Below are 25,992 nucleotides of genomic sequence, written 5' to 3' on the forward strand. Positions count from 1 at the left end.
GCTTTAGAGAAATACCAAACCTGGGAATCTTCACAACCTCTCCTCTTTGCTTCTTACACATCCTAAAAGCACAACCTAAGTTCAAAATAAAGCCAGTAGAGAGGGAGTGATTTCAAGTGATCACAACACAAAACATCTTGTGACCCTACCTCTTCCTTCCTCAAGTTCCGAGAAAAACATTCAGTATAATCACAAAGCACAAAGTTTCACAATTAAGTGGCACAGATTATGCTATGTCGCTTTTTAAATTGCTAGTCTTCCTTATTTCAGAGCCAGGCACCAAGAGATCCTAGCAGGGATAAAACAATATTAGTTTTCTAACTGTAAGTCATCATGGCTATAAATAGTCATAAGATTAAACATCATCATCAGTGATTCTCAAAGATAAAATCACAAGTGAACCCGACTATTCGCCTTGAGTAACAGGTGTCTGAAAGAACCACAGGCACACATATTGAGGGCTGATTTGTAGGAGCTTCTACGAAGTTCTCTGAGCTGGTTCCACATAGAGAACCTGCAAAGGGGCTCATGGTGGTAAGGGAACACCCTGGATGGAAAGCCACACCTCCCAGCTCTGTCTTCCTGGACAGGGTGCCGAAAAGAACTGCCTACTAGATGATAAGTATAACTCCCTTGAATGTAAAGTATGAACAACTGAATATAAGGCATGAATAACTGCTGTTCTTCTACACTAAGAACGCCTGCCCTGCTCTGGGTATTGCACTTGGTACTGCACCCAGGAGGAAGGGTTTCCACACTAGTACCAGGACTGCAAGGTGCAACGCCCCCTTGTGGGCACAGGAGGTAACTGCAATGCCAAATCCCAGAGGCTGATCTCATTCCTGCCTGATGGACAGATAGTAAGTAGCACAGCAGGGGATTCTTTGGTTATGTTTTAACTAAAGACTTTCACTAAGTGCCACAAAGTAAATAAATATGTAACTAGAAGAGAAACATCCAATAATACAAGCCAGGAATAAAAACAAAAAAAAAATAGATATATTTAGTCTGTAGAAATAATAAGTTCCAGGTATCAGCCAAGGGGCATTGAGAGGAAAAGCAGGAGTGCAAGTCTGACTTAGAGATCCTAAGGAATTTCACTTACTCTCCCTGCCCATGAAGAGCAGAGAACCACTGGGATGGTTTAACTTTTCTTCCAAGATTTTTGCCTTTCCGAAATCCAATTCTTGCTACTTGCTCCCCCAGAGTTCCCAACAGAAACCATGAATGTCAATGACCACAGCTCGGTTCCCACATGGGCAGGAAAGGGGTGCAGGCAGAAAAGGGGTGCAGAAGGCAGCTGGAAAAGAAAGCTACCGTCTAGTGCCTCTCAATCTTCCCATCTGCTATGCAGGAAAGCAGAAACCTCACTGTAGACACAAGAATCTATAACTTACTGCCGATACCTATATATGAGACTGTCCTGTCAGTGGGCTCCAGGCACACTCCAGCTGAGGCAAACATCAGAAGAGAGCCTGAAAACACAACTGGTTTTCCTCACCAGAGAGGGAAGTGTGTAAGGCCCCCAGCCTAGTCTCACCTCGTCAAACCGAATCATCAGTAACAGATAACCTTCATCACCACCACACATTAGCAATTTCTAATCAACCAACAGCACCTTCAAAAACCTTAAAAAGTCACTCTATCCTGCAAGCCTTCCAGTGTCTGTAAGCAGTTTATAAGACAATTTATACACACGTTGTGTAAAATACAACTGTCATCACAGTTATTTAAGTGAAATTTCCATGTCATTAACAAACACCTTAGGAAGACACAGCATCCACAAAGAGCATCTTAACACAAACACATATGTACCTGGATAGATAATATAATTCTATATCAAAGTTTTAGCAATCCTTGTATGTTATTATCACAATGTTTAAAAAAATGCTTTTGAAGGCTTCCCTAGATTTACTGGTTTATTTTTATGCGCTTGGATGAAGGTTGGAATATAACTGAAGAACTCGATTTGCTATGTTGACTGTGCTGATGACGGCAAACGTGTCCCTGTGAACTCGGGCGCCAGATGTGATCACAGATCCTCGAGACATCCTTAACCTTTAGAATGAAATGTCAACATCCTACTGTTCCGTACTTTACAGTGCCACCCGGTGCCATCAGTGCCACCAGCAGGACACAGGCTCTGCTTTGATTTCAAAAGGACTAGATCGACCCACCACGACACTGGGAGGCAGGCTGAGGACTGAAAGAACGGCCACACACTCCTCTATGCTGCTTTGCACCTGAAGGTCATCGGGTCACTGAATGAGAACAGGATGAGCAACCAACTGTGCATATTTACGTATTCACTGTTTAAAAAACCTTCCTGCCCAAGCTTTCACAGTTCTGAGGAGACAAAGCCAGTTAAGGGTTTGAGGCACAGAGATCCTCCAGAAACGTGAGAACACGTCCTACCTGAGGGGAGACTGATGAGATGTCCATCTTTGAGCTTCAAGCGGCTCCTCCTGAACTTGCCCTTCCTCCTCTTCACCTGTGGCTTCTCCTGGTTCAGCTGGAAGATCAAGAGGTTCAGCTCTCGCTCCAGCACGTCGATCTCACGCGCTGCCAGCTGCTGCTCCCGGCGCCGGAGCAGAGCTTCCTGAGACTTCTGCTGCAGAGTAGCCCGAACCAGCTCCTCCTCCCGGGACCGCAGCTCCTGCAAGGGTCACACCCAGGGAGTCACTCCCCGCAGGGAGGAGGACCTTCAGGACTCTAACACCTCCTGCAAACCTCAGCCTCTGGATTCCCAGGCGCGCTGGGCGAAGCTCCCTGTCCTCAGGAGCTCGTGGGAGTCAGGACAGCCAGCGTGCGGAGCCGGCCAGCCCACCACGGACCTGGAGGAAATCCAGGCCTCTGCGCTCCCTGTGCCCTCTTAGCTCTGTGACCCAGAGAGGGCATCTCTGTGCCCTCTCAGCTGTGATCCAGAGAGAGCATCACGAGCTCTCACACCTGGGCTGCACGTTTGCCTGCAGCCACCCAGCACATCGAGGTATGTTAGCACAGCAACGAGCACAGGCCTGAGTGGCCCATTGCAAAAGGAAGCCCAGCAGTGAAGCCATCAGTGGAAGGATGATTACTCTAATTCCAAAGCCTGCAGTCCAGATTTCTTTAGAGAGGCCCTTCCTGTGGGCATTTAACAGCTGCTTGAGAATAAAACATGAGATGGAGAGAAGAAAGGAAGCAAGCTGTGTGGGAGGAGGCAGAAAGAGCCTGCCGGAAGGGACAGTGCTAGAAGGGACAGTTGGAACACACCAAACTGCGACCCTCTGCACAGGCACCCCCCCATGGAGCTTCCCTGGCCCCAGACAGCTCCTGTGAATTACTCAACAGAAGTTCCTCAGCAATGCCTACCTACTGACTAATGTCAACTTCCTCTTGGTTTTGGTTTTAGAATTTACTGAATTTCTGAGAAATCGGACATCTATGAGTTAAAAAATATTTTATGCCTCTTGGAAAAAAATTATTCAACACGGAATCTGAGAATGCTATTACGTTTAAACCATATCCCCATTCCTGTTTCTGTTGTGTTCTCTTCTTTACCAGGGACATAACTATTCCTTTGAGGGGTGAACTCCTTTCTATGGTAGACATACTGCTATTAAATCCAGCACTTACACGGAAAACAGGGTATCTGCAAGCTTTTCCCGTACTCTGCTCAGACGAACTCAATCTTAGCGCAGCCTCAGTCCACCCTTGGTTGGATCTGCAGACGGCTGCTCAGGCAGAGCTCCAGGATAGGCTTTGGGAGTCCTGAGGGTGGGGAACATGTCCCACTGCATGTGGCCCACCTCCAGGGTGCTGGTCCCCAGGGCCAGCCAGGGACTAGGAGGCCAGTTCAACTCTGCCAGCCCCTTGGACTTTACAAACGGACCCAGGTCTGTCAGAACAATTATCACAAAGCAAAATAAACACAGAACACCACCTCCGCCACCCCCCCCCCCCGCCCCTACCACACACACACACAAACTAATAGGACAAGATCCAGAAGAGCCTGGAAGAGCCGGGGTGCAGCTCAGAGATGGAGCCCTTACCTAGCAGGATGAGGCCCTGGGTTCCAGCCTCAGCACACAAAAAATTAAGAGACCAGGAGCTCCAAGAACAAATGTGTTCATTCAGATCAAACCAATTCTGAATTTATGGCAATTTCACCAAAGAGAACTGAAAACTCTGAAGCATCCTTTAGTTTAAATTTTTTAAAATAAAGTGCACAAACAAAACTGCAGAGGAAATGGTTTACCCCAGATAGCCAGCCTTCTGGTCGGCCTGTGGATAAGCACCAGCTGGGTCCTGCTTATACAGCTCATTACAGTGTGTCAGGTGCAGACTGCTATTTATTACTTGAAAAGAAAGAAAAATGTTATGTATTTTTAGAAGTTCTGTAATTCATTTTTTCACTGGTAACTTTCTCCAACTAGTTTGTCCAAATTGGAGCTTTTACTACAGTGTATTTGGGGACAGAGGATAATTTCTATTCAGCTTACAGCTTCTAATTCCCAACATGACCTTTTAAAAAAGATATTAGTTTTCAGCAGTGTTGATGCCAATCCAGCTCACTATTGTCAAATGAGAGGCATAAGGACGAGATATGGGCAGCACATTCACTCGGGCTTTTGTGTCACTACTACATGAATTAAATAAGAAACCACTTTTAATTCCAGGTTCAATCTAAAATATGCATCCCCTTGTAATACCTCACCCGAAAAAAGAAAAAAAAAAAAACACTTGCCTAAAACATGGTAAATATTTATATATGATCAAAGAGAAAGCAGTCAAAGAGTCCTGAGGGTGAGGAACATGTCCCACTGCATGTGGCCCACCTCCATTTCTGTGAATTTTAAAATTCTAAAGTAAAAGAAAAAAAGAGGTCTAGGCATTAAACCCTCCGGCTATTTTGTAATGAAGCACACCAAGCAAGTACTCCTGCTGGAAGGAGTGCCAGAAGGGGCAGTTGTTGGCTGCAGGCCATCCTTGAAATGGCAGATCCGGGTTCCCAGACGGGCCGCTCAATCATTAACGACAACCTCCTGTCCCACAGAACCCAAGCAGGCACTTGGAGAGAGGCTGGGGGACTCGGGACCCACATTTGAGAAGCTGTATGTAACTGAGCAATGAGACCGTGGCGGCCCAGTGCCTGGCCATCCATTCCAGCCCACGCCTCCCAGCCCAGGAGCCCACGCCTCCTTGTGAGCAGAGGAGACCCAGCTTGGACCCTGTGCTCCTCACTGTGTCAGAAAGATGCCATCAGGAAGCTTTAAGCAAAACATAAATTCATAAGGTGGGATGATTCTCTTATGATGAATCAAAGGCTCACAAGATACCATCAATGCTGGATTCCAAAGAGCAATGGGTAAGAATCAAAGCGAAGGAAAAAATCAGCACCAAAACAGCTAATGCTGGGATTACTACAAGGGTATAACCTGATAGAGGTCACCAAAATGCAATCAGAAGAATAAGAAAGACTCCACTCTCAACCTCAAGAGGCAGAAAGCGCTCTGGAAGCAAGCTCTTATTCTTAACCCACCGACAGGAGAAAAGCCCAACACACCTGCATCCTGCTTCATCAATGACTAAAGGAAAAAGGTCAGAATAGCTAATGAGAGCACTTCACAATTTTAATTCTGTGATTTTTAGTATTTTTAGTATTTTTCCCTCAAAATCCTCTACCCCTGCATAAAGTCATTTTTATTTTTGTGATGAACCATCAAATTTTAGTATTCCTGAAAATAATTTAGAGAAACGTAAAAGGGAAAAATATCATTTTTAAGTCAACTAAAAGCACTGAAGTTCACCCTAAATGTAATGGTGACCTCCCCGCTGAGAGTAGCCCTGCCAAGAGCTGCAAGGCGAAGGGCCAGCCAACCTGTAGCCTCCACATCCCTCCCCAGCAGGTGCCCACCTTCTGCCAGGGCACCACCCAGGTCAGCTAAGGCCAGCCTGTCCTCTCCCGAGGTGAACAAGTACCCAGCTCTTCCTAAGTGGACTGGTGTACTGCAAGGAAAGTTCGACCGACCTCCCCCAGTCCTAGGGACAATGGCCTTGCTATGACACTCCAGTGCCCAGAAGCAGAGAGTGATGCTGAGTTCAAGCCCATTTGGCCAGGCCATCTGGCTCAGAGCCCTGGTCCTCACCACTAAAGATGGCCACCAGTGCTGGCATGAGACCCCTGGGTGATCCCATGCCATCTCCTGAGCTCCCTAGAGGGGAGCTGACAGCCTTCATGGCAGGCTAACATCCCAAGAGCCCAAAGTCATCCATCTGAAGACCAGACCTCAGTCCTCCTGAACGTACGTCCCCCTTGTCCACCTGACAGTCTGATGAGGTATGGGATTCCTACAAGGGTATAACCTGATAGAGGTCACAGAAACTTACCATGTTGTACTTCAATGTGACATGTTAGGAATCTTGGGCACAAACATTCAGAGGGCTCAACAGTACTGCAGGTCACGCACTCCAGGCAGGAAGAAACCCTGATCATCAAAATGCTCAGGCACTACAAAATGTCTTTAAGAAATAAATATTACCACTGCACCAGAGAGGCGTGCCTGAATTTGGAGTCCCTACGTGGCCCTCAATAGCATCTGTCTTCATCCAGGAAACCACACGACTCATCTCCCAGTCCACCTTCCCACTGTGCTCCTGACCCAGGGTCCCCTCTCGTGTCACAGAGCTGCAGCCTCAGTGTGCTTAGCATATGGGATTATCCACCCCACACCCCATGAAAGCCTAAGCCAAGCACAGCTCTATGGCAACATCTTAGGAGCCCAAACTTATGCACGGTCCCGTTTCCCCAGCAAAGCAATGGTCTCGGAAATCAGAGAGGTGAAACAGGAAGAACCAGCATCAAAGAGGCTTTGGAAGCCCTAACCATGAAACCATGCAGACCTTGTGAGTCTGAGGTGCATGAGCCAACTGTAAGAAGACATTTTTGTGACCTCCAAGCACCGAGCAAGTATATGAGATGGAAGGGTTACTGTGGATGTTTTGGCAAGAAAGCTAAAGATGCACCAAAATGCTTATGGGTAAAATAACATGATTTGGTTTAAATATTCCAGTTTAAAAAACACAATGGGAATCAGGTGTGGTGATGCAGGCCTGTAATTTCAGCTACTCAGGAAGCTGAGTCAGGAGGATCACAAGTTCAAGACCAGCCTGGGCAACTTAGTGAGACCCTGTCTCAAAAAACAAAAAGTCCTGGAGATGTAGTTTAGTGGTATAGCACCCTGGGTTCAGTCTCCAGTAATGCCAAATAACAGTAGTAGAAGTAGTAATAATAATAATAATAGTGGGGAGAGATTTACCAAATGATGAAATGATGGCAATTACTAAACTGGTTAATGCACACAAAAGGTTTATTATGCTATTCTTTTTTTTTTTTTTTAACATTTAAAAATTTTCCAAACAAAAGGACTTTTCCCCCAATTATCTATTTTAAGGACAGTTTTGCTTTTATTTTTAACCAAAAGAAAGCAAGAATCCATAAATCCTGAAAATACTGCAGAATAACGCTACTAGTGACTTTGGCTTTTATTTTCCATAATTTTTATGAGTGTAAGCATGTTACAATTAAAAAGTCCACCTCACCTTTTCCTTGGTTCTCAGCTCATCAAACATGTGCTGAATTTCCAGTTTCCAGTCATCCTGCATGGAATGAAAAGAATCCTGGGGCATTTCGGTCAGCACGGCCTCTTCTAGAGCGGTCAGCTGCTGGAGAATCAAGGCGAAGGACGGGCGGATGTGAGGGTCTTGCTCCCAGCACTCTAAGATAAACAGGAACCATGTGATTCTCCCTGGGCATACTTCAGGGGACTTCCACAGTGAGGTTTTAAGATGTATTTTACACCAACCCGGTTTTCAGCTTGACATCTGTCACTGAACCAGAAACCCATGTCTTCAACGTCTGCCCTGAAGGTTTAAGGACCCACTGACAAGAATGTTCACACTGTATCAACCCAGGTTCCTGCCAGGAAGGCTGCTGTGGCCAGCACCACAATACGGTCAGCACCTGGACCCGTGTGTCCCATGCCTTGCCGTGAATGGTGTTGTAGAGGCCTCAGCTGCCAGGGTCACAGACTTCCTGGTGCAGAAATGCATGTCCATAAAACCCACCCCAGGAACACAGTCTCCAGAGTGTCATCCTCACAACAGCAGTTCTAGGAAACAGCCTGACCATGGGGCTAGCACGGCTCACCAAGAATAAACGAGTTTCAAGAGATAAGGATCAGATAGACAAGGTCAGGTACAACCAGGCCAGGTAAGACTGTAAAACACTTCTGATCGTTAGGTATGACAAATGGCAGATGTGGCCCAGCTCAGGGCCGCTTGAGTTCTGCGCTGTACAGGGAAACTTTCATTCCACTTGGCTGAGCTCTGTGCAGAAAGGAGGCTCTGTTAAAAAACACATGGTGTTCAGCTACACGGGTCACCAGCGGGTCACATGAGGGTTCCTATCCAAGACGAGGCTTCTCCCCTAAGCAACTGGGAACTGGAATCACCAGACACTGCTTTTATGGTTATCCATGCGGATGTCCTCACGAGCACCTCTCCTTGCCCCCGACACATGAAAGCAATGGTTGCACAAATAAATACCTTTCATGAGTTTGGCAAACGGCTCAGGACAGGTGGACGGGATGGGCAGAGTGAGCTTGTTGACAGCCACCCCATAGGCCACAGCAAGACCGTCGATGCCACGGTAGGGCACCTCTCCCGTGAGCAGCTCCCATAGCAGCACGCCATAGCTGGAAAGAAAAGTCAGCAGGGTGTCAAAGGGCCCAGGCGCCCCTTCCTCAAGACAGCTTTGACACACATGTGGCCTTCCTGAAGTCCCCACCAGGGTGGCTCACCCAGCTGGCCTAGTGGCCACTGTCCAGGGGGAGGACAGCTCAAACACCTGCACACCACACAGATCCCCTCCACTAGGGCTGCCTGCACTCTAGGCTGGGAACCGACACGCACAGGAAAGAAGGGAGAACACGGCACATGCCAGGAGAAGGCCCTGGGGTGCGCTGGTGCTCCTCCACCCTGGGCAGGGCTGCTCTGGCACCGAGGCCTGTGGCGCGCCCAGGCAGGATGCAGGCCGCGGTGAGCTGCTCATTAGCTCTGTCTGCACTCACAGCCCAGAGAGACCATCTTCAGTCAGCTCAGCCCTAAATAACAGCAAACCCTGCTCCACCCCTCAGAGCTGTTCTGTGTAGAAGAGAAAAGAGAAAGGAATGCATCACGTACATGACGCAGCACCACAGATGGTGACATGCCAGACCTCTTAGCTTTCACCCTGAAACCAATACTTTTCCAAGATTATCTGGTTAGTTTCTTGTCAATTATTTCCATCTTGATTCATTAGTAATGACATGATTTCAAGAATAAGTAAACTTAACTCATATATTGATTAAGAAAAATCACCTCAGAGCAGGGGATCAAAAAATTCTCAGAACTCAAAGTCTTTAACATAAAAAAATTAAAAAAAAAAAAAATCTCATTAGCAGGGGCTGGGATTGTGGCTCAGTGGTGGAGCACTTGCCTGGCATGTGTGAGGCACTGGGCTCGATCCTCAGCACCACAGAAAAATAGAGAGGTAAATAAAATAAAGGTATTGTGTCCAACTACGACTAAAACATTTTTTAAGGAAATCTTCATTAGCAAACGACACAACCAAAGCATAAAACAAGGTGATTTTTCTTCTCAGAGTCTCAGGGAAAGAACGACCCTACAGGACAGGTCACCCCATGGAAGCCCAGCTGGGAGGACACAGCTGTACCCAGGGCTGATGCTGAAGCGGGAGGCCTGTGTTCCTGTCCTCTGCCGGGCAGGAAAGCCCATGACAGCCCTCCCCTGAGAGCCCCAGGGCATGTGACCTGATGTTGGTGCCTGGAGTCACAGGTCTGGTCCCAGGACTGAAGCCTGCTTCTCACTGGCCTCACCACCCGGAGCAGCACCCCGAGGAACTTTACTTCTCGAACCTGGCTCCCTAAACTGTACAAGTGGGGCAGCAGGAGCTGCTGTGGATGTCAGGTGAGTGTCCAGCTTCACGCACAGGAAGTGACCCTGCAGTGGAACACTGGCAAGGGGGGAGGGGAAGAGGTCCGGTGGACACACATCCCGGTCCACCCACTGCACAGGCAGGACCCGCTTTCTGAAGGCTCTTCTTCTTGTGGAAACATTACAAAAGGAGACGTGGTGGCCAGGGTAGGCAGGATCGAGGAGAAACCTCCTCTGTGGGAGTCCAACCTTGCACATGACTGAGTCACACTCCCGGCTGGGTGCTGAGGCACTCAGTCACAGAAATGTGGCAGAGCTTTCCCCACCCTTCTTGAGTGCGAGGGTCGGTGTCTCATGCATGGGTGTGTCTTGCTACAGCCCCATGGGTGAAGCTACGCTCACCTGTTCCTTTGTCATATAACCCCTTGCCCTGTTTAGGATAGAATCTTCCATGGAAGTGCCTTGTGTGTGTCCCCTTCTCTTACTGTGCCCTTGGGTGTGCCTACCCAGGTGTCAGTCAACCTGCTGACAGTGGACATCATGAAGACAGACTCAGCCCCCTGAAACCTGGCCACTTGCCTCATTTGAATATCTTCTCCTCAATAAAAGGTGTCAACGTGTGCTCTCGTTCTCTCTCTTCCTGCGGACCCTTAAGATCAGAGGAGCTGTCACAGCGACCCCAAAGAAAAAGTTATTGTGTCTCTTGTGTGGTTATTTTGTGCAGCCCAATTAGCCCAATTTAACTGGAGTGACCCCTGAGCCTTTTAGTCACGAAAAGAAACCCGGCACTCCCAGCCTCACTTGTGCCCCCCCCCCCCCCCCCCCCGCGCGGCTCTGCACCCAGCAGCCTGGAGGGTCTCGGTCCTCTGCTTTCTTATTTCCTGTGGTTCCTGCCTGCTGCCCACCTTGCTTTTGGCCTGTTTCAGTACCACTAGCCTGGCGAGGCTCTCCCACCGTCTACCAAGCAGCGGGAGCATCAATGACAAGCAAGCCAACTGGGGAGAGCCCTGCTTCCTGGCTGTTGCAAGCCCCCAGCCTGCTTCCTGCTTCCTTCTAGACAGACAGGGCCACTGGAAGCATGTGGAGCTCACGCCCCCTGCTGACCACAGGCCTGTGACAGAGGCACGGGATGATATGGCTCCCGCCTTCAGACCTATCATTTTGAATGTGAACCTGATGGATGACGTAGTTTAATAATTCTTAGAGTCCTGAAGTATGATTTCTTACAAGGATGGCCAATTTCACTCATCTCACATGCTAGAAAACCACTGTGATGACATCAATGAAAACCCTTATTTCCCTATAAAAGCCCATGCTCAGCCTCTACCAGGGGACAGTCTAACTCAGTAAGCAGGGACGTGTAAGCCTTTGAATTTTTTTAAACTGGTGCTAAGACACCACAGAATTCCCCACCCAAAAATAAGCTTCTTACACGTTGTAAGTAAAATAACTAAATCGTATTGTAAATGTTGTAAATATAAAGCAACTTTATAAAACTTTTACTGACAGGTGTTTCTGCCACTGACTTCACGTGTGGGTCTGAGTAACTTCCAGTGCATCTTAAGATTAAAGGAAAAAACAATTTTTGCTGATCAGAAATTTGGAAGTCAGACACATCTGGGTTTAAACAGAGGTTTATCACTTCGTGGAAATGGACACTAGCAAGTGACATTGTCTCTCCTGCCATTAGTTTTCTTTTGTGTTAAAAAATAAATAAAAATTTGAGTTTTAACCACAATGAAACACACTTCACACCTGGGACACTCATGAGTCAGAAAATCAGATAACGACCCACGTTGGCAAGGAACCTGTGGTGAGCTCTGAAAGGAGCAGCACTTTTGGAAACCAGGAGTGGCTTCTCAACAATTAAGCATAGAATTGCCACGTGGCCCAGCCATGGCACTCCTGGGTACATGCCGGAGAACCAAACTCGCGTCTTCAGGGAAACCTGCACGTGGGTGTTTGCAGCAGCGTTATCCATAATAACCAGGAGTGGACGCAGAGCAAACACTCACCACCAGTTGAATGGGCGAGCAAAATGGGGCCCATTTGCAGAAGGGACTATCACTTGGCCCTGAAGAGAATGAAGCTCGTGACGCAGTGGAAGAAGCCAACACAAAGGGACAAATACTGGAAGGTTCCATTCAGTCGAAATGTTCAGAATAGGCGAGTCCACAGACCTGGCATGCAGACTGGTGCCCGGGGCCAGGAGGGAAGGGGCCCTGGGACTGAAGGGTGAGGGGATATGGAGCTGCTTTATAGGGTAACAAAAATGCTCCACGTTGACTGTGCTGATGGGCTTTACTGAAACCCACTGTAGTGTGCCATTCAGGGGCGAATTGCACGATATGGAAATTGCCTGTCAGCAAGGCTGCTCAAAGACCACAGAGAAAAATCTGTGAGTTTCACATGTGCCACTCAGGTCTTGATGAGCGACAGCCAAGGCTAGCTAGCTCTGAGGACACTGGAGCTGTTGGGAGGCCTGGCTTCTCTCTGCCCTCCTGCTGTTGGTGATGTCACTCTAAGGAGGTACAGCTGAGTGACAGCAGCAGCACCTGGTGTCCCAGCTGGGTTCACTCTCCGTCCTCACCCCAAGGCCCTCAACTTTCGAAGAAACATTGAGGACATGGAGGGACCGTCTAAATTTCCTTTTCCTCCAGCTCCTTCCAAGCTAGTTGTCTATGAATCACAGAAGTCAAGTTTGCTTGAGGGGGGATTTCCTTTCATTCCCTGGCCCTGCCCTTCACTCAGGCTGTGAGCTCCAATCAGCTCCTGACTTCACGGGAAGCTTCGCCCAGTACACGGGGTCTCGACTACAGAACCCTCGAGTCCCCGTCCTGTGGCTCTTGACTAGAAATCTAAACCCCCTGCAGGTGCACCTGGCTGCTCAGCTCGGGGCCACCCAGCCCCACGGGACTCAGCACAGCCACCGCTCACCTCCAGACATCACTGCCCTTGGAGAACAGGGAGGACCTGATGACCTCAGGGGCCATCCAGGCGTAGGTGCCGGCCGCACTCATCCTGGTGGTCCTGTGCCACTCGCGGGCCAACCCGAAGTCCGTGATCTTCAGCGTCTTGTTGTAGACGTCGTCCTGCTCGATCTTCTCCAGCAGCAAGACTGAGGAGAGCCAAGGAGGACACGCTCATCGCCCCACTCTCTGGTCATGAGTTTTCAACGGCACTTAAAACACGATCTCACTGGAGTTTGGGGCACAGGTGAGAATGAATTTGTATTTCATCATTTTTCCTAACTTAAAGCAGGCAGGTCTATTATAACCCTGACTGGGTCATTTGTGCCTCAAGTTACACATTTTTAAGAAAATCTACAGGTGCAACATAGCTTAGTAGTTGCTATTTTTCTTTTTGGGAAAGGAAAGGGTTTCCATGGCAAGAAACATTTGCTGAGACTTCTGATCTGTAACAATTTGTCTGATATGAAAAAAAAAATACACTGTTTTCTTCCCAGAAATGCCTCGTGGCCCAAGCAGACATTCTCATGACTGGACGGTATATTACCGTAACTCACGACCATAAGATTTTAGTCTCCTGAATTTACAGAATGCTCGCCATCATCCTTTAGCTCCTGAACATTATTTATAAGATGTCATTAATTGCTTTACTGAAGCTTGAAATACTGCAAAAAGCAAAAGCTTCAGAGAGGCCCCAGGTGCCAGTGTCCTCAGCCCCGCCTCCTGCAGTGAACTTGTGGGCAGGGAACTCACACCAGGTCTGGGGCCTCTCCTGTGGGCCTCTCCTGCTCTGCAGCTCGCAGAGTGCATTCAGTCCTGCCAAGCGGCCAGCCCTTCACCTTCCTGGCGCCCTCCCATCCTCTGCCCCTGGCTGATTCTCCTATGCCCAGAACCTCGAGCAGGTGTCCCCGGGTTTCCAGGAGGCTCCCACGGAACCAGCGGCCACGCCCTCCTCCTCTGTACACACACCACCGGCAGCAGGTCCCCCAGGCATCACTGTTTACCTCTTAAAATCCCAGGAACAAACTACCAGCACATGCAACAGGATGGACCTCAAAACCATTCTGTGAACTGACAGCCAGACATGAAGGCCCCTACTCTAACCCCACAGGAGGTTCTGGAGAGGCAAACCTGGGTCAGTGCTGCCGGAGGCTCTGGAGGAGGTCTGACTGCAAAGGGGCACTCGGGAAGCTCGTGGGGGTGAGGAAAATTCTGCACCTTGATGGTGACGGTCACAGGACTCTATTAATCTGCCAAAACTCATCAAACTGCACACACTCAGGGGGCCACTTCACTGTGTATAAACCAGATTCTAATAACCCGGCACTAAAAAAAAAAAGAAAAAAAAAAGCCCCTTTGCGGTTCCATGTAACCCAGGCCAGTGTCCACACCCCTAACTGGGCAGCCACAGTCCTCTACATTTGCACACCGACCTAAGATGCACCCCATACCTCATTCTCTAGAGCCGGGCTGGCTTTTCAGCCAGACCAAAGGTCTCCTTGGTGAGACCCTCCAACCCCCCAAGGGGGAGAAACGACCCTCCCGTCCTGCATGCAATCCGCACAGCACTCAGGAGGCATGGTGCACCGTGACACCTGTGTTCACCCGACTCTTGCTCTGGACAGCCAGTCTGGGGTGCAGGGCCCAGAACAGAGGGGTGCATCAGGGAGAAGAGGAGGTAAATGGCAGAAGACATTCGCCTTCAGCTCCTGAACCTGCTCTGCGGAGACTGATTCAGAGTAAGAGCTGAATGTCCACAGAAGAGGACACACGGGCCCTGACACTGCCCTGGCTCTTGCCCTCCTACCCCCTGGGGACATCAGATTAAGAAGAGTCACCAACAAATACTGAGTGTCCCCTGCATGCTCTCCTGCCACCAGCATGATCTCATTCACAAAAGCCCCAAGAGGCAGTCTTCATGACCAAAGGAGAGTCAGAGAAATTGGAGTGACTGAGCAAATCCACTGAACAGAGAGAGCGGTACACGTGGGGAGGGAGGGTTTCACTCAGGTTCCACCTTGAAAAGTAAAATAAGTTCTTCAATTAAAAGAGCAACCAGGTGCTCTTAGAAGGAAAACAGTCCTTAGAAAGACAATGAAAAAACAAGCATATAAGGTTTTGGAATGAACTATCCGAACAAAACTGGGGCAAGACAGAAGGCATGATATTCTTCATGTCTGATCATAAGAGCCATTTTCTCCAGTGTCAGTCTATGCTGAGAACACTCTCTGCCAGGTAAGGCCAAAGATCTCTCATTATATAACCCACTACACAATTGACAGGTAGACACTGTTGTCTCCACGATATAGATAAGAAAGAGGCACAGAGAGGTTGAATACACGGTATACAGTCACACAGGTGGGGGGGGGGGGGCAGAAAGGCCCAGTGTGACCCCAGAACTGGCTGCCCTCATCCTTCCAGCAGAGCCCAGCTGACAGCTGTCATCAGTTCCTTGGAAGAGCTTGCTCTCTCTGCAGGGGATTTCTCCCAGGTGCCTCCTGTTTTGATTTCCTGTCTCTGGTTCCCCACCTATGGGTCTGTGGGCAGGCACCCACACCAGCAGCTTGGGTTGTGCTGGAGAGAGGACAAGTGACATGTGAGGGGCCTACAACAGAGCCCGAGACTCAGCCGCCCACCATAGGACCTCCCACGCAGACACAGCCTGGGTTCAAAGTGTTTGTGGCAAGTTTTCAAATTCACTCTAGTGGACGTCAGTGAACCCTGCCAGGCTTCTGCCAGGCCAGAAGCCACCGTGAGAAAGACGTGCATTTACCTGCCCTGTGCTGTCCAACAGCTACCATACCAGTCATAAAAACCAGTGCACCTGGAGGCCGCCAGGTCTGAATGGGAGGGATATGTGCAAGGGCCCTGAGCTGGCAGAAAGCAAGGAGAGCCCTCCTACGCCAAGGCCCAGGGTTCCAAGAAAGGCCCATTGTCTGGGATTCTGTTTCAGGGCCGTGGGGCAGAATTCCTGAAATTTCTTATCTCTTGGGCAGTGTGACTGAAACCACTAATAGCGTCTCACCAGGGGCACACAGTGGGCCCCCAGCCAGGTTTCAGGTACAGGTGGGGCCACCTTCCACTTCCTGTCACCAGCAGGAAGGGCCGAGGCGCACTGGCGGCCACCTCGGCTCAGAACTGCAAACCAGGCAGCCTGGTCAGCAGCGTCTGTCCGCAGACATGCACTCCTTGGTAACTTCCCACTGGTTCCCCTTCCTGGGCCTTCCGTGAACATGTCCCCCAACTACCTCCACAAAATCAACTGGCTGCCCCTCAATCACAGCAGGAGGCATGGGTTGTTCAGCCCCTTGGAAAATTCTGTCCAGAATTATAGTACAGGATATATGTTTTTAAAAAAAATCAATTACAGGGCTGGGGCTGGGGCTCAGTGGTAGAGCACTTGCCTAGCATGTGTGAGGGACTGGGTTCGATTCTCAGCACCATGTACAAATAAATACAATAAAGTTCCATCAAAAAAAAAAAAAGCAATCACAATGGGTCCTGTCGCCATTTCTTGCTTCTATCAAGGATGCTCTTCCCAACCCGGCCACACCCTCACTGCTCCAGACCCTGCTACAAACCTGCCTTTGCAGGTGTCCCCCTCCTGAAACCACCCCACACGGTTCAGAACCTCCTGCTCCCCCCCACCCTCTCCATCCTGCTTTACCACGTTAGCTTTTACGCTGAACACTTGCTTCTGCCAGCACAATACCTATATTACCATTTTATTCTGCTTCATGTCTGCCCTGCTGGAACGTAAGCTGCACTAAGGGAGGGGTCTGTTCTGCTTTGTTAGCCACTGACCACCAAGAGCTTAGGAGAGTTCCTGGCACAGAGTGGTTAATCCATCAATAACTGTTCTATGAGTGAGTGAGTTGGCTTATACATACAACACCCTTGTAAAGAAAACACAGACATGGTCAGCTAAAACAGAGCTTCACACTGCTCGTACACCAAAACCAAAACCACCTCTCACAGGGCAGGTGTTCGTGGACACAATATCCAGTTTTAATGAGAAAACATTTATGATTCACTGATGTGAAATCAGCCCCTGCTGCCAGCACCTTGCTTGGTTCACTAACAGGACACATAATGAAGGAGACTGAGACAGGACTCTTATGCCATACCCTACACTCATAGGCTGATGCAGTATTTGTAGAAAATCTGAAAAAAACCCACAACTGTGTCAAGCCAAATCTTCAGAAATGAAAGTTGACATATCCTAGGTGCAATGGAGACACTTCCCTAAATACTTGTAATTTGCTCTTTTTAAAATTTTTTAAATATGCAGAAGTTACCAATGAGTTGTGCAAACAAAATGGCTACAGTAGTAATTTAGTCCTTTCTGCCACTCATCCTGGGTCACTCCACACAAAGCAGAGCTCAGGCCCTGTCCTCAGGGGTGGGCTGGCTGAATCAACCACATCAGCCAAACTAAAAAAAAGAAAAACCCTTTCCCTCAGCCAATATGAATAAACATGAGTAAATGGCACTACAATCTGGAGAAAGAACAATAATAATGATTTCTTAGGTGATAAAGAGTCGAAGAAAACGTTTAGGTCTCAATGAGTTGATGCACAAATAAACTAGAACTAGGCATTGAGAGGGTTTCTAAACAAAATGTAAAAATGCATAGTCACCAGTGGACACATAGGTTTTATCTTGTGCTGTTAACTACTTGGACACACATCGGGAGTTGGCAGAATTCAACTTGCGGGCCAAATTCGGTACAAAACCTCCTTTGTAAATAAAGTTTTATTGGAAACTGCCACACTCAATTGCTTACACGTTGTCATGATTCTTTTGGCTACAACAGCAGGGCTGAGGAGCGGCCAAAGACCACGTGGCCTGCAAAGTCAGAAATGCTTCCTCTCAGACCCTTCCTGGGGGTCTGCCCAGCCAGAGGAGCCCACTTGATCCTCCTCAACTCACAGGGTCCTAGGGGAAGGGTGGGCCAGAGGGGTGGAGTCGGAGCCCACGCCTCACACACCACAATTGCCTCATCTGTCCCCCAACTTAAGAGGACAAATGCTTGGAGATGTTCCTTTCCCTGGAACTTGCCAGAATAAGCCAGGCAGAGTCTCATCTGGCACTTCCTGTGACCAGTCAGAGGTGACCATCAGACAGCTGCCTTGACTGGGATCCAGCCTGCAGATGGGAGGATTTATATACCCCCAGACCAGCCTCATACAGAAATCCACACATCCAGTCCTTGGGGTGGTAGTTCCCAGACTTGGCCCCACACCTGAATCCTGTGGGAGCTTTCCAAAACAATGTCCTGCTCCACCCTAAGCCAAGAGGAGGGACGTGGGGGTCCGACCAGTGAGGGAAGCTACACAGTCTTGGGGATGGAGTTTAAGAGATGGTATGGAAAGGTTCATTTAGAATTCTTTCAGTTCCATATATTTCAGGATTTTCAAAACAAGATGCTAGAATAGAAAGACATGACTCGTTCCCAAGTAACATCAACTGAATCAGAGTATCCAAAAATGAGACAGGGAAGTTTATTTGTAAAAGCTCACGCAGGGACTGATCTAATGATCTAGGAAGGTATGCAGGTGCTGAGAAGGACAGTGTTTGCTGTGCCAATAGGGCCAACCAGCCTGCTGGATGGCAAGACAGGCACAGCAGCCGGGAAGGTCCACACACCCAGCCTTCATACATCTGCCACTCAGCGAGACTCTGCTTGTCACACAATGGCGTTCTCCATGCTGAATTTGTTCTACAAAATGTGGGTTTTTCCCCCACTGAAAATGTGATGTCAACACGCAATTGATGTCTATTCCTGTTTTTATATCACTACATATTTTTAATTTACAATTAATAATAACCTATATTCCCTGGACCTCTGACCAGCTGGTTTTAAAATCAGTTTGTTTAGACCCACTGACTTCACAGTGAACTAATCCTGTGGGCAGGGTGGCCAGGCGTTCCTCAGAGGACCCAGGAGCCATGGCATGGAGTCCAGAGGTGCCCAGAAGCTGGGGGCCCACATCAAGGGTGGCTGCTTCTCCTGTCACCACCATTATTTGGCGAGAAGTGCCCAAAGGGAAGCAGCATTTGGAGAAGATGAATTTGAAAATTAAGCTCACACTCACTGGGAGTCACTTGTGGAAAATTAAAGTATCAAGCAAATAAAGTGTCAACAGAGTTCCTCCAGCACCTCTCACCCTGGACTCCTCAGCTGGCTCAAGTCCTGTGTGGGGACACTTCTGTTCGGGGAGCCCCTGGGTATACTGGAGACGGTTAGGGACTTTTATAGTTACATCCACAGAAAACTGAATTAATATTTTACAATTCTAAAGGGAGTGAGAAATCAGGGCAAGAAATAGTCTAAACAGCTAAACAAACTGATTTTAAAACCAGAGCTTGGGGCACGATAATCAGCAACTGACCTTAAACCAGCGTCTCAGTAAGTCCTTTTATGTTTTTATCGCTGCCATTCTGACAGCCTCTGGCAGCACAGTAATAAAGCCTATGACCCCAGCTTTGTTCTTTCCTTCCCACTACTTGGTTTCACCAGCAGACCACATACCACCTTCCTCCTCAAGGACCCTCAACAGCTCTCTGATGTCCACTACCTGGCACACACACCTGCACAACCCCACAAGACCCGCATTCCCGCCCCAGAAAACCCATCTCCGCCTTTCCTTCTGGCCACACCTAGCTGCTCACCACTGTTCCCTGGAAAGCTCTCAGGCTTCAATGCCGGGATTTATCTGGCTGCCTTTGAAGAGTTAATAACATTCAACAGATTTTCCCTACAGGGCTCTGCCAGGCTCCATGACAGGAAATCAATACAGGCTGTGGGAAACCAAGATCACCTGCTAGCAGGTGGCAACACTGATTTGCTTCCAGGTCTGGCTGACCTGAAGCCAATGCCTGCCACCAGTGAAGGTGGACACCTACATGCTTGTGTGAAGATGCAGGGCACACGGGCAACCTCGGACCGGGGGGACGGCCCACCCCTCTCTTCCCAGTCTCTGACTATGGAGTGACCACTGTGTACAGTCTGCTAATCTGGAACTGAACAGCCGTCCCCCAGGTGTAAAAGTTAAGAAGTGGCCTACTCACATTGAATAGGCAAGCATCACCTGCCAAGGAAAAGAGTCTCTGCCTTGGCTTTTTGCTAATCTTTTTTTAAAAAACATGTATTTTTTTAGTTTTTTTTAAGTGGACGCAATATCTTTATTTTACATTTATGTGGTGCGCTGAGGCTCAAACTCAGAGCCTCAAGAATGCTAGGAGAGCGCTCTACCACTGAGCCCCAGCCCCCTGCTCATCTTATTTCAAGAGCACATTCACGCCTCAGCAGCCACTGGGATGTCTGTGCTGCCTACCCTTGTGCCCTGGGACAGGAAGTGGCCCTCCAGGGAGCAGTGTATCCTGGGGATAGAGCAGAAGAGGGCAGGGATAGGTATCTTTTAATTGATAACAGCATAATTAAGAGTGGCCCCAAGCCACTCTTAGAAGGCCTGAAATACCTTATTTGTTATTACATCTGCTATAATTTTATCAAACAGTTCCTTTGTTTACAACGTATTAATGGAAAAGCTAAAAATACATAGATTCCTTTGTCAGTCTCTCTTAGAGCTTTAGATTGCATTTCATAAAAAATACAACTTTATGCCTAGTTTTAGACTATAGGTGTAGTGTATTTGTAAACCGTAAAGTAAATTAGTAATAATTATTCACAACAGGCTAAAAAAAACAGCGGGATAAAAGATGTTTGGTCATTGACCTCAGAGCTACTGACATCTGAGGCTCAATCTCCCTAGGATGTCATTTTCCTTGAAGAATGATGAAGGCAGAACACAGCGACCACTGCTACAAAAGGAAAGGAGCACCCGAAGGCCGCCGCTCACTGGCTCAGCATGAACACCAAGCCCACTCCAATGCCCCCCTCAATTCCTAAGGTGCACCTTGATCCTTGGTCTCCACCCAACTCCCAGAAAGCCCCTCCCACAAGCAGCAGCAGCAACAGAGTGTCCTCAGCCCAGAAGTCCCTTCTGCCCAGCAGTTGGTGGCCTCTCAAAACAGAAGTCAGGGGGCTGGGTGTGGCTGGGTGGTGAAGCACTGGCCTGGTATGCCCAAGGCCCTAGGTCTGACCCCCAACACCGCAAAACATAAATAAACTAAATAAAAACAGAAGTTAGATGGCACTATTCCTTAGCACAAAACTCCCAGGACCCTGGAAGAGAAAGCTCAGGGCAGCTGAGAGCCTACGGCTCTGGCCTCCAGCCTCACGGGCTCCCCAACACCTCGGGCCTGCTCCCTCTTCCTCTGCCTGCATCTGTGCTAGACTCCTGGACTCCCCCGGGGTTCTTTCTCAGAGCGGCTTCCGTGGCCACCCACCCCTGTCTGAGACATCCCCTCTACTCCACCACCACTGTCAGCAGCCCCTAGCGGGATAACACAGGTGAATGCATGAATGCATGAATACCTGTTGGGCCAAGCTCTATGATGGCAAGGATGTTGTCACTGTCCTCTGGTTTGCTACTCTGTCCCTAGGGCCTGGAGGAGCCTGGCACAGGGTTACATGAATTTCATGGATCCTCGATGTTTCTCTCCTCTCTGATGCATGTGTAAAACTAGCAGTTCTGCAGCGGCCCAAGGTGGCCTGGTATCGTGCCTCGCTGGGGCAGGCAGACAGGATGGCAGCAGCCTCCTGGGAGTTACGAAGACCACCGCTGTTCTACAACAAATTATTGTTTTAGACAAAAATTTCCACAGACATCCACCAGCTCTGTTATGTGAGTAGACTGCAGAGTGAAAATAAGGCTCAATATTGACTTTTAAGGTCTAGTTTACAAGGTCATTAACTTACTACCACCATTAGCAAACAATGAATAAAGTCAAACAAGCATGCTGTGGCGGAGTATCAGCTACACTGGGAAAAGTCTGAGCAAGAAGTCCCAGCTTCATGCACCATGCAAGAATTCATTTGCTCAGTGAACAAATAGAGCCAGACGGCCAGAGTAAGGCTGCGCCAGGCACTGTGACTTGCACATTTAAGGTTCTATTCAAAATTTCATTTTACATCTATCACATAACTATACTAATGGCCACATGCAACAAATACTTAGCCGAGCTAGTGACTAGTCAACTGATCCTTTGGAAGCCAAGGTGACCTCGCCTAACGATGACAGGAAGTAAAATGCTGTGGGATGTCTGGTACTGTGTTCTGAGGGTAAGAACTCTGAAAAACCAAGTAGCGGTATGTAATCACCTTCAAAGTACAAAAAATCTACTACATGCACAACCATCTGCGCTCTCCAAGTTTTTCCAGTGTCAACAAAATCACAGTTATTCTTCCAGGGCCATAGTATTTCTTGTTACAGTTTAGCCCATTTGTGTCCCATGGTCCCAGATGTGGGACACCTACAAAAACTTAAGTTTGGCAAGACTCCAAATCTGAAGTACACTGAAAATGGTGCATCGTTATTGTAACACCGTCTAAGACAAATAGTCCCAAAGTCCTTCAGGAGACCTACAGAGCACTAAGAATACACTGGGGCACTGACCCTCCTCCATGCCACATTTTGATAGGCTATGCTCCTATCACTGAGGCCATTAAAATCAGAGCTTTGAGAGACTTGGGGAGCGTGGGATCACACAATGAAACAACTACAACAAAGCATTCACAATTCCTATAATGTGAATGCTACATTAGTCATTTTTAAGTAATTTTCAGTACTGAAGGATTTTGATAGAAAAAAAAATCTATACAAACATACAACAGATCTGTCATTTCTTCTGGTCACTCTTCTTTCTGTTCTTGGAGGACACGGGCTCCATTTGAACCACCTCCAGTCCCAGCAGGTTTTACAAGACTGAAAGACACGCTGCTGTAGCAGGCAGATGCCAGCTCCGGCTGCAGCCTTTAATCTTCCAAAGCATTTTATTTCATTCATATGAAGTGGTCTTCAAGAGCAAAGAAGTAACTTCAAACAGCCACATTATTGGCTCTTCTATACAGTGAAGTTAACAGTATTTGGATTTAGGTCACATGTCAGTTCTTTATTGACACCAGAAAAATACAACCTGTTTTATAAACAAGGTAAACGGCACAGGCCAGGATGTCAGGATTTCAAGTACCTATGCAAGGACAATGCACTTGATTTTAACCCACAAGTGCATACTGGCTCAGACAGGCACTTCCTATCTGAAGAAAAGAAGCTACCCCATCTAGAACGAAACCACAGAAAGTGTAAGTGAAATCACGTCCTTACACACAGAGACGGCAAGTTAAAAAAATCTTCGGATAAGTCAAAGGTTGGGCCCGGGTTGTGCTCAGTGGTAGAGCCTGACATGTGGGAGGCACTGGGTTTATTCTAAGCACCACATATAAATAAACAAAAGTCCATTGATAACTAAAATATATTTTTTTTAAAAGGCAAAGGACATAAAGCCATATTTAAGGGACAGAATATGGGGGAAAGGAACGGAGCTGAGGGCATAGCATGCACAGGCTGCGAATTCAACTGACACAGGACTGGGAAAATGGCAACCTCAATACTCACTTGTAAAGGGCCAGTAAAAGGCCACCAGGCTAGAGGGCTGCCAGGGCACCTCAATGTCCAAGGACACCTACCTCAGTTTGCACTCCTACCCCCAAAGAATGGTCAAGGGGGCCTACACAAACATACAAAGGACATATCATTTCTTGTTGCCTGCTCTTACTGCCCCTGAGGGTTCCTGCCAGTAAAGATATAGACAAAGGTTTTATCTACAAGCAAATCTGGTCTGCCTCTTTAAAAAGACGCCCAAGGGCAGCAAGTCAAGGCAGGAAGCACCTGCTCCTAAGCAAGTAACCCAGGCCTGCCGGGCCTCAGCCCTGAAAGGCGCAGACCAGAAGAACACAAGATGCGCCGGGGGTCCCGCGGTGGCCGCCGCTTCTTTGCCTGCCGCCTCTCTGCTCCGGGCGAGGGTCCTAGGAGCCCTCCCCGGTGTGGCCCCAGCTGGCGTGCGCCCCGCCAGCCCACTTACTGTTGCTGGACTTGAGGTCCCGGTGCAGGATGGGCACGAAGGCTTCCTCGTGCAGGTAGAGCATGCCGCGCGCGATCTGCACAGCCCAGTTGACCAACACGTGCGGGGGGATGCGCCGCGCTCGACGCGGACCCGGCGCGCGCGGATCGGGCGCGGCGGCCAGCGCGCGGTTGAGCGCCCCGCCGCGCGCGAACTCGAGCACCAGGCAGAGGTGCGGCTGCCGCAGGCACACGCCGCGCAGCTCGATGATGTTGGGGTGCCGTAGCATGGCGAAAAGCCGCGCCTCGCGCCGCACGCTCTCCGCAGCCGCCGCCGCGTCTTGCTCCGGATCGCGGCGCGCCGCCTTCACCGCCACTTCCTGGCCTTGCCAGGTGGCGCGGTACACCTGCCCGAAGCCGCCGGCGCCGATGAGCTCTTTGAGTTCCAGCCGCTCGAAGTCGACGTGCACGGGCGAGCCGGGTCTCGGTGGCTGCGCGGGGGGCGGCGCGGGGCGGGCGGCCGGGCGGCACGGGGCCACGTAGTTGGCGGGGAAGATCCCCAGGCGCCGCTGCACCTGGCCGGCCCACCAGCCCTCGTCGCCCGACACGGCGGCGTCCTGCGACAGCACCTCCACCAGCTGGCCGCGCCGCAGGTTCAGCTCGTCCTCGCCGCGCGCCTCGTAATCGTAGAGCGCGGCCCACAGCCCGGCGCCCGCGGGGCACGCATCGCCCGAGGAGGCTGACGACGAGGACGCGGCGCTAGCGGGGGCGACCTGGGCCGGGGATCCCGGCGTAAGGGTCGCCCCCTGGGCGCCCGTAAGGGCCATGCGCGGCCGCAAGAGCGCGGCGACTGCGCGGTGCGGCGGGCTTAGTTCAGTCTCCCCGGCGGCCTGGGGCGCGCATCATCCAGTGGCGTCGCGGTCTGCGCCTAGGGTGGGCGTATGGAGAGCGGAGCACGGACCTAGGAACGCGGAGGTCACTCCCACTACCCGAAGGCCCTTCCCAGCCTCCGTTTAGGCTGGGCAGCCTCTGCTGCTGCAGCGGCCCCCATGGACGCGGGCACGGTCGTCCCACGGTGGCCCTGGGCCTGCGGACGCCCAGCCGCGCGCTCCTCAGCCTAGCACCCGCCCAGCCTCCTCCGTCACCCCGGGCCGCCCCGCCTCCCAGGGCCACAGGCCCTCTCCAAGTCTATTCCCAGGGCGGATACCGTTCCCGCCCCAGGATCACTCCGCCCCTCCAGACCGCCCTCCAGGGCTCGTCTCTCCACCTGGGCCCGCCCCTCCTCTCCAGTCCATCCCTCTCTCCAGAACCCGCCCTGGCGCTGGGTCTGCCCCTCCTCTCCAAGTTTCCCTGGATCCACTCCCCCAAGCCATGAGCCCCACCCTAGACCTGTCCCGGAGACCAGCCCGCGTTTCCTCTCTAGTTCCATACGCTCCCCTCCCCCAGCCCGCCTCCTTCCCTGGCCAGCTCCGAGCGCTCCAAGTGCATTAGTGCAAGGGACCCTCTCCCGTACTCGCCAGCCCTTACGCGCCCCTGCCAAGGGCCCTCGGGTGCGGAGGTGCGCGGCGCCCACGTGGCCTGAGAGGCGGAGCCCGCCCAGAGCCACTTAAGAGTTCTCGAGAAAGTTTAAGCTAAGGGTGGGTTCCTCGGGTGGAGACCGCTCTCTAAACAGGTGGGGCGAGCGAAGAAGGGATCCTCCAGTGTGCCAGAGCTAGGAAGGCTTCCCAGAACAGGTTGCCCACTACAGGTGCGCGGTTCGAAACGTAGACCTGTGCGTGCTCAGACTCACCAGACTGCTAGCGTTGAATTCTGCAGATTACAGGTGGCAGTGCAGCGCGCCCTGCAGCGGGCGTAGCCAGCCCCGGAAGTTGGTGTTTCCGGATGGCCAGCCAGTGTTGTCCACCTGCTCAGAGGCGAATGGACCGCAGGTGTTTTGCAGCAGCAAGTTCAGCTGTTATAGGCTTTGGAAACACTATGTTAGAGGCTGCGCGATTAATGTGGCAGGAGATAAGGCTAAAAAAGTAGAGGAGTCCAATGATTAAAAACTCCAAAAATTTAGGGTGTCTTGTAGCAAGCCAGAA

The 25,992-nt window shown here is 50.0% G+C and overlaps 1 protein-coding gene across 3 annotated transcripts in view; it reads right to left on the minus strand.

Moving 5' to 3' along the window:
• The window catches only part of Map3k21 (mitogen-activated protein kinase kinase kinase 21), a 37,907-nt gene extending 12,827 nt beyond the window's left edge, over positions 1–25,080 (minus strand). The window contains exons 1-5 of one of the 3 annotated variants that reach the window (XM_046432102.2): positions 23,934–25,062; positions 12,913–13,093; positions 8,587–8,735; positions 7,582–7,757; positions 2,416–2,656 (exon numbers count right to left, since the gene is read on the minus strand). In XM_046432102.2, the coding sequence (XP_046288058.1) occupies positions 2,416–2,656; positions 7,582–7,757; positions 8,587–8,735; positions 12,913–13,093; positions 23,934–24,738 (1,552 nt within the window). In that variant the 5' untranslated portion in view covers positions 24,739–25,062. Of the gene's footprint in view, positions 1–2,415; positions 2,657–7,581; positions 7,758–8,586; positions 8,736–12,912; positions 13,094–23,933 lie in introns of all 3 variants that reach the window. The other 2 variants (XM_046432103.2, XM_058575010.1) reach the window with 2 other exon arrangements.
• Positions 25,081–25,992: the final 912 nt, after the last annotated feature.

Source organism: Marmota monax, unplaced genomic scaffold, assembly GCF_021218885.2.
Source record: "Marmota monax isolate L192 unplaced genomic scaffold, Marmota_monax_Labrador192_F-V1.1 WCK01_AAM20220418_F8-fsc00071, whole genome shotgun sequence".
NCBI classification, from domain to species: Eukaryota; Metazoa; Chordata; class Mammalia; order Rodentia; family Sciuridae; genus Marmota; species Marmota monax.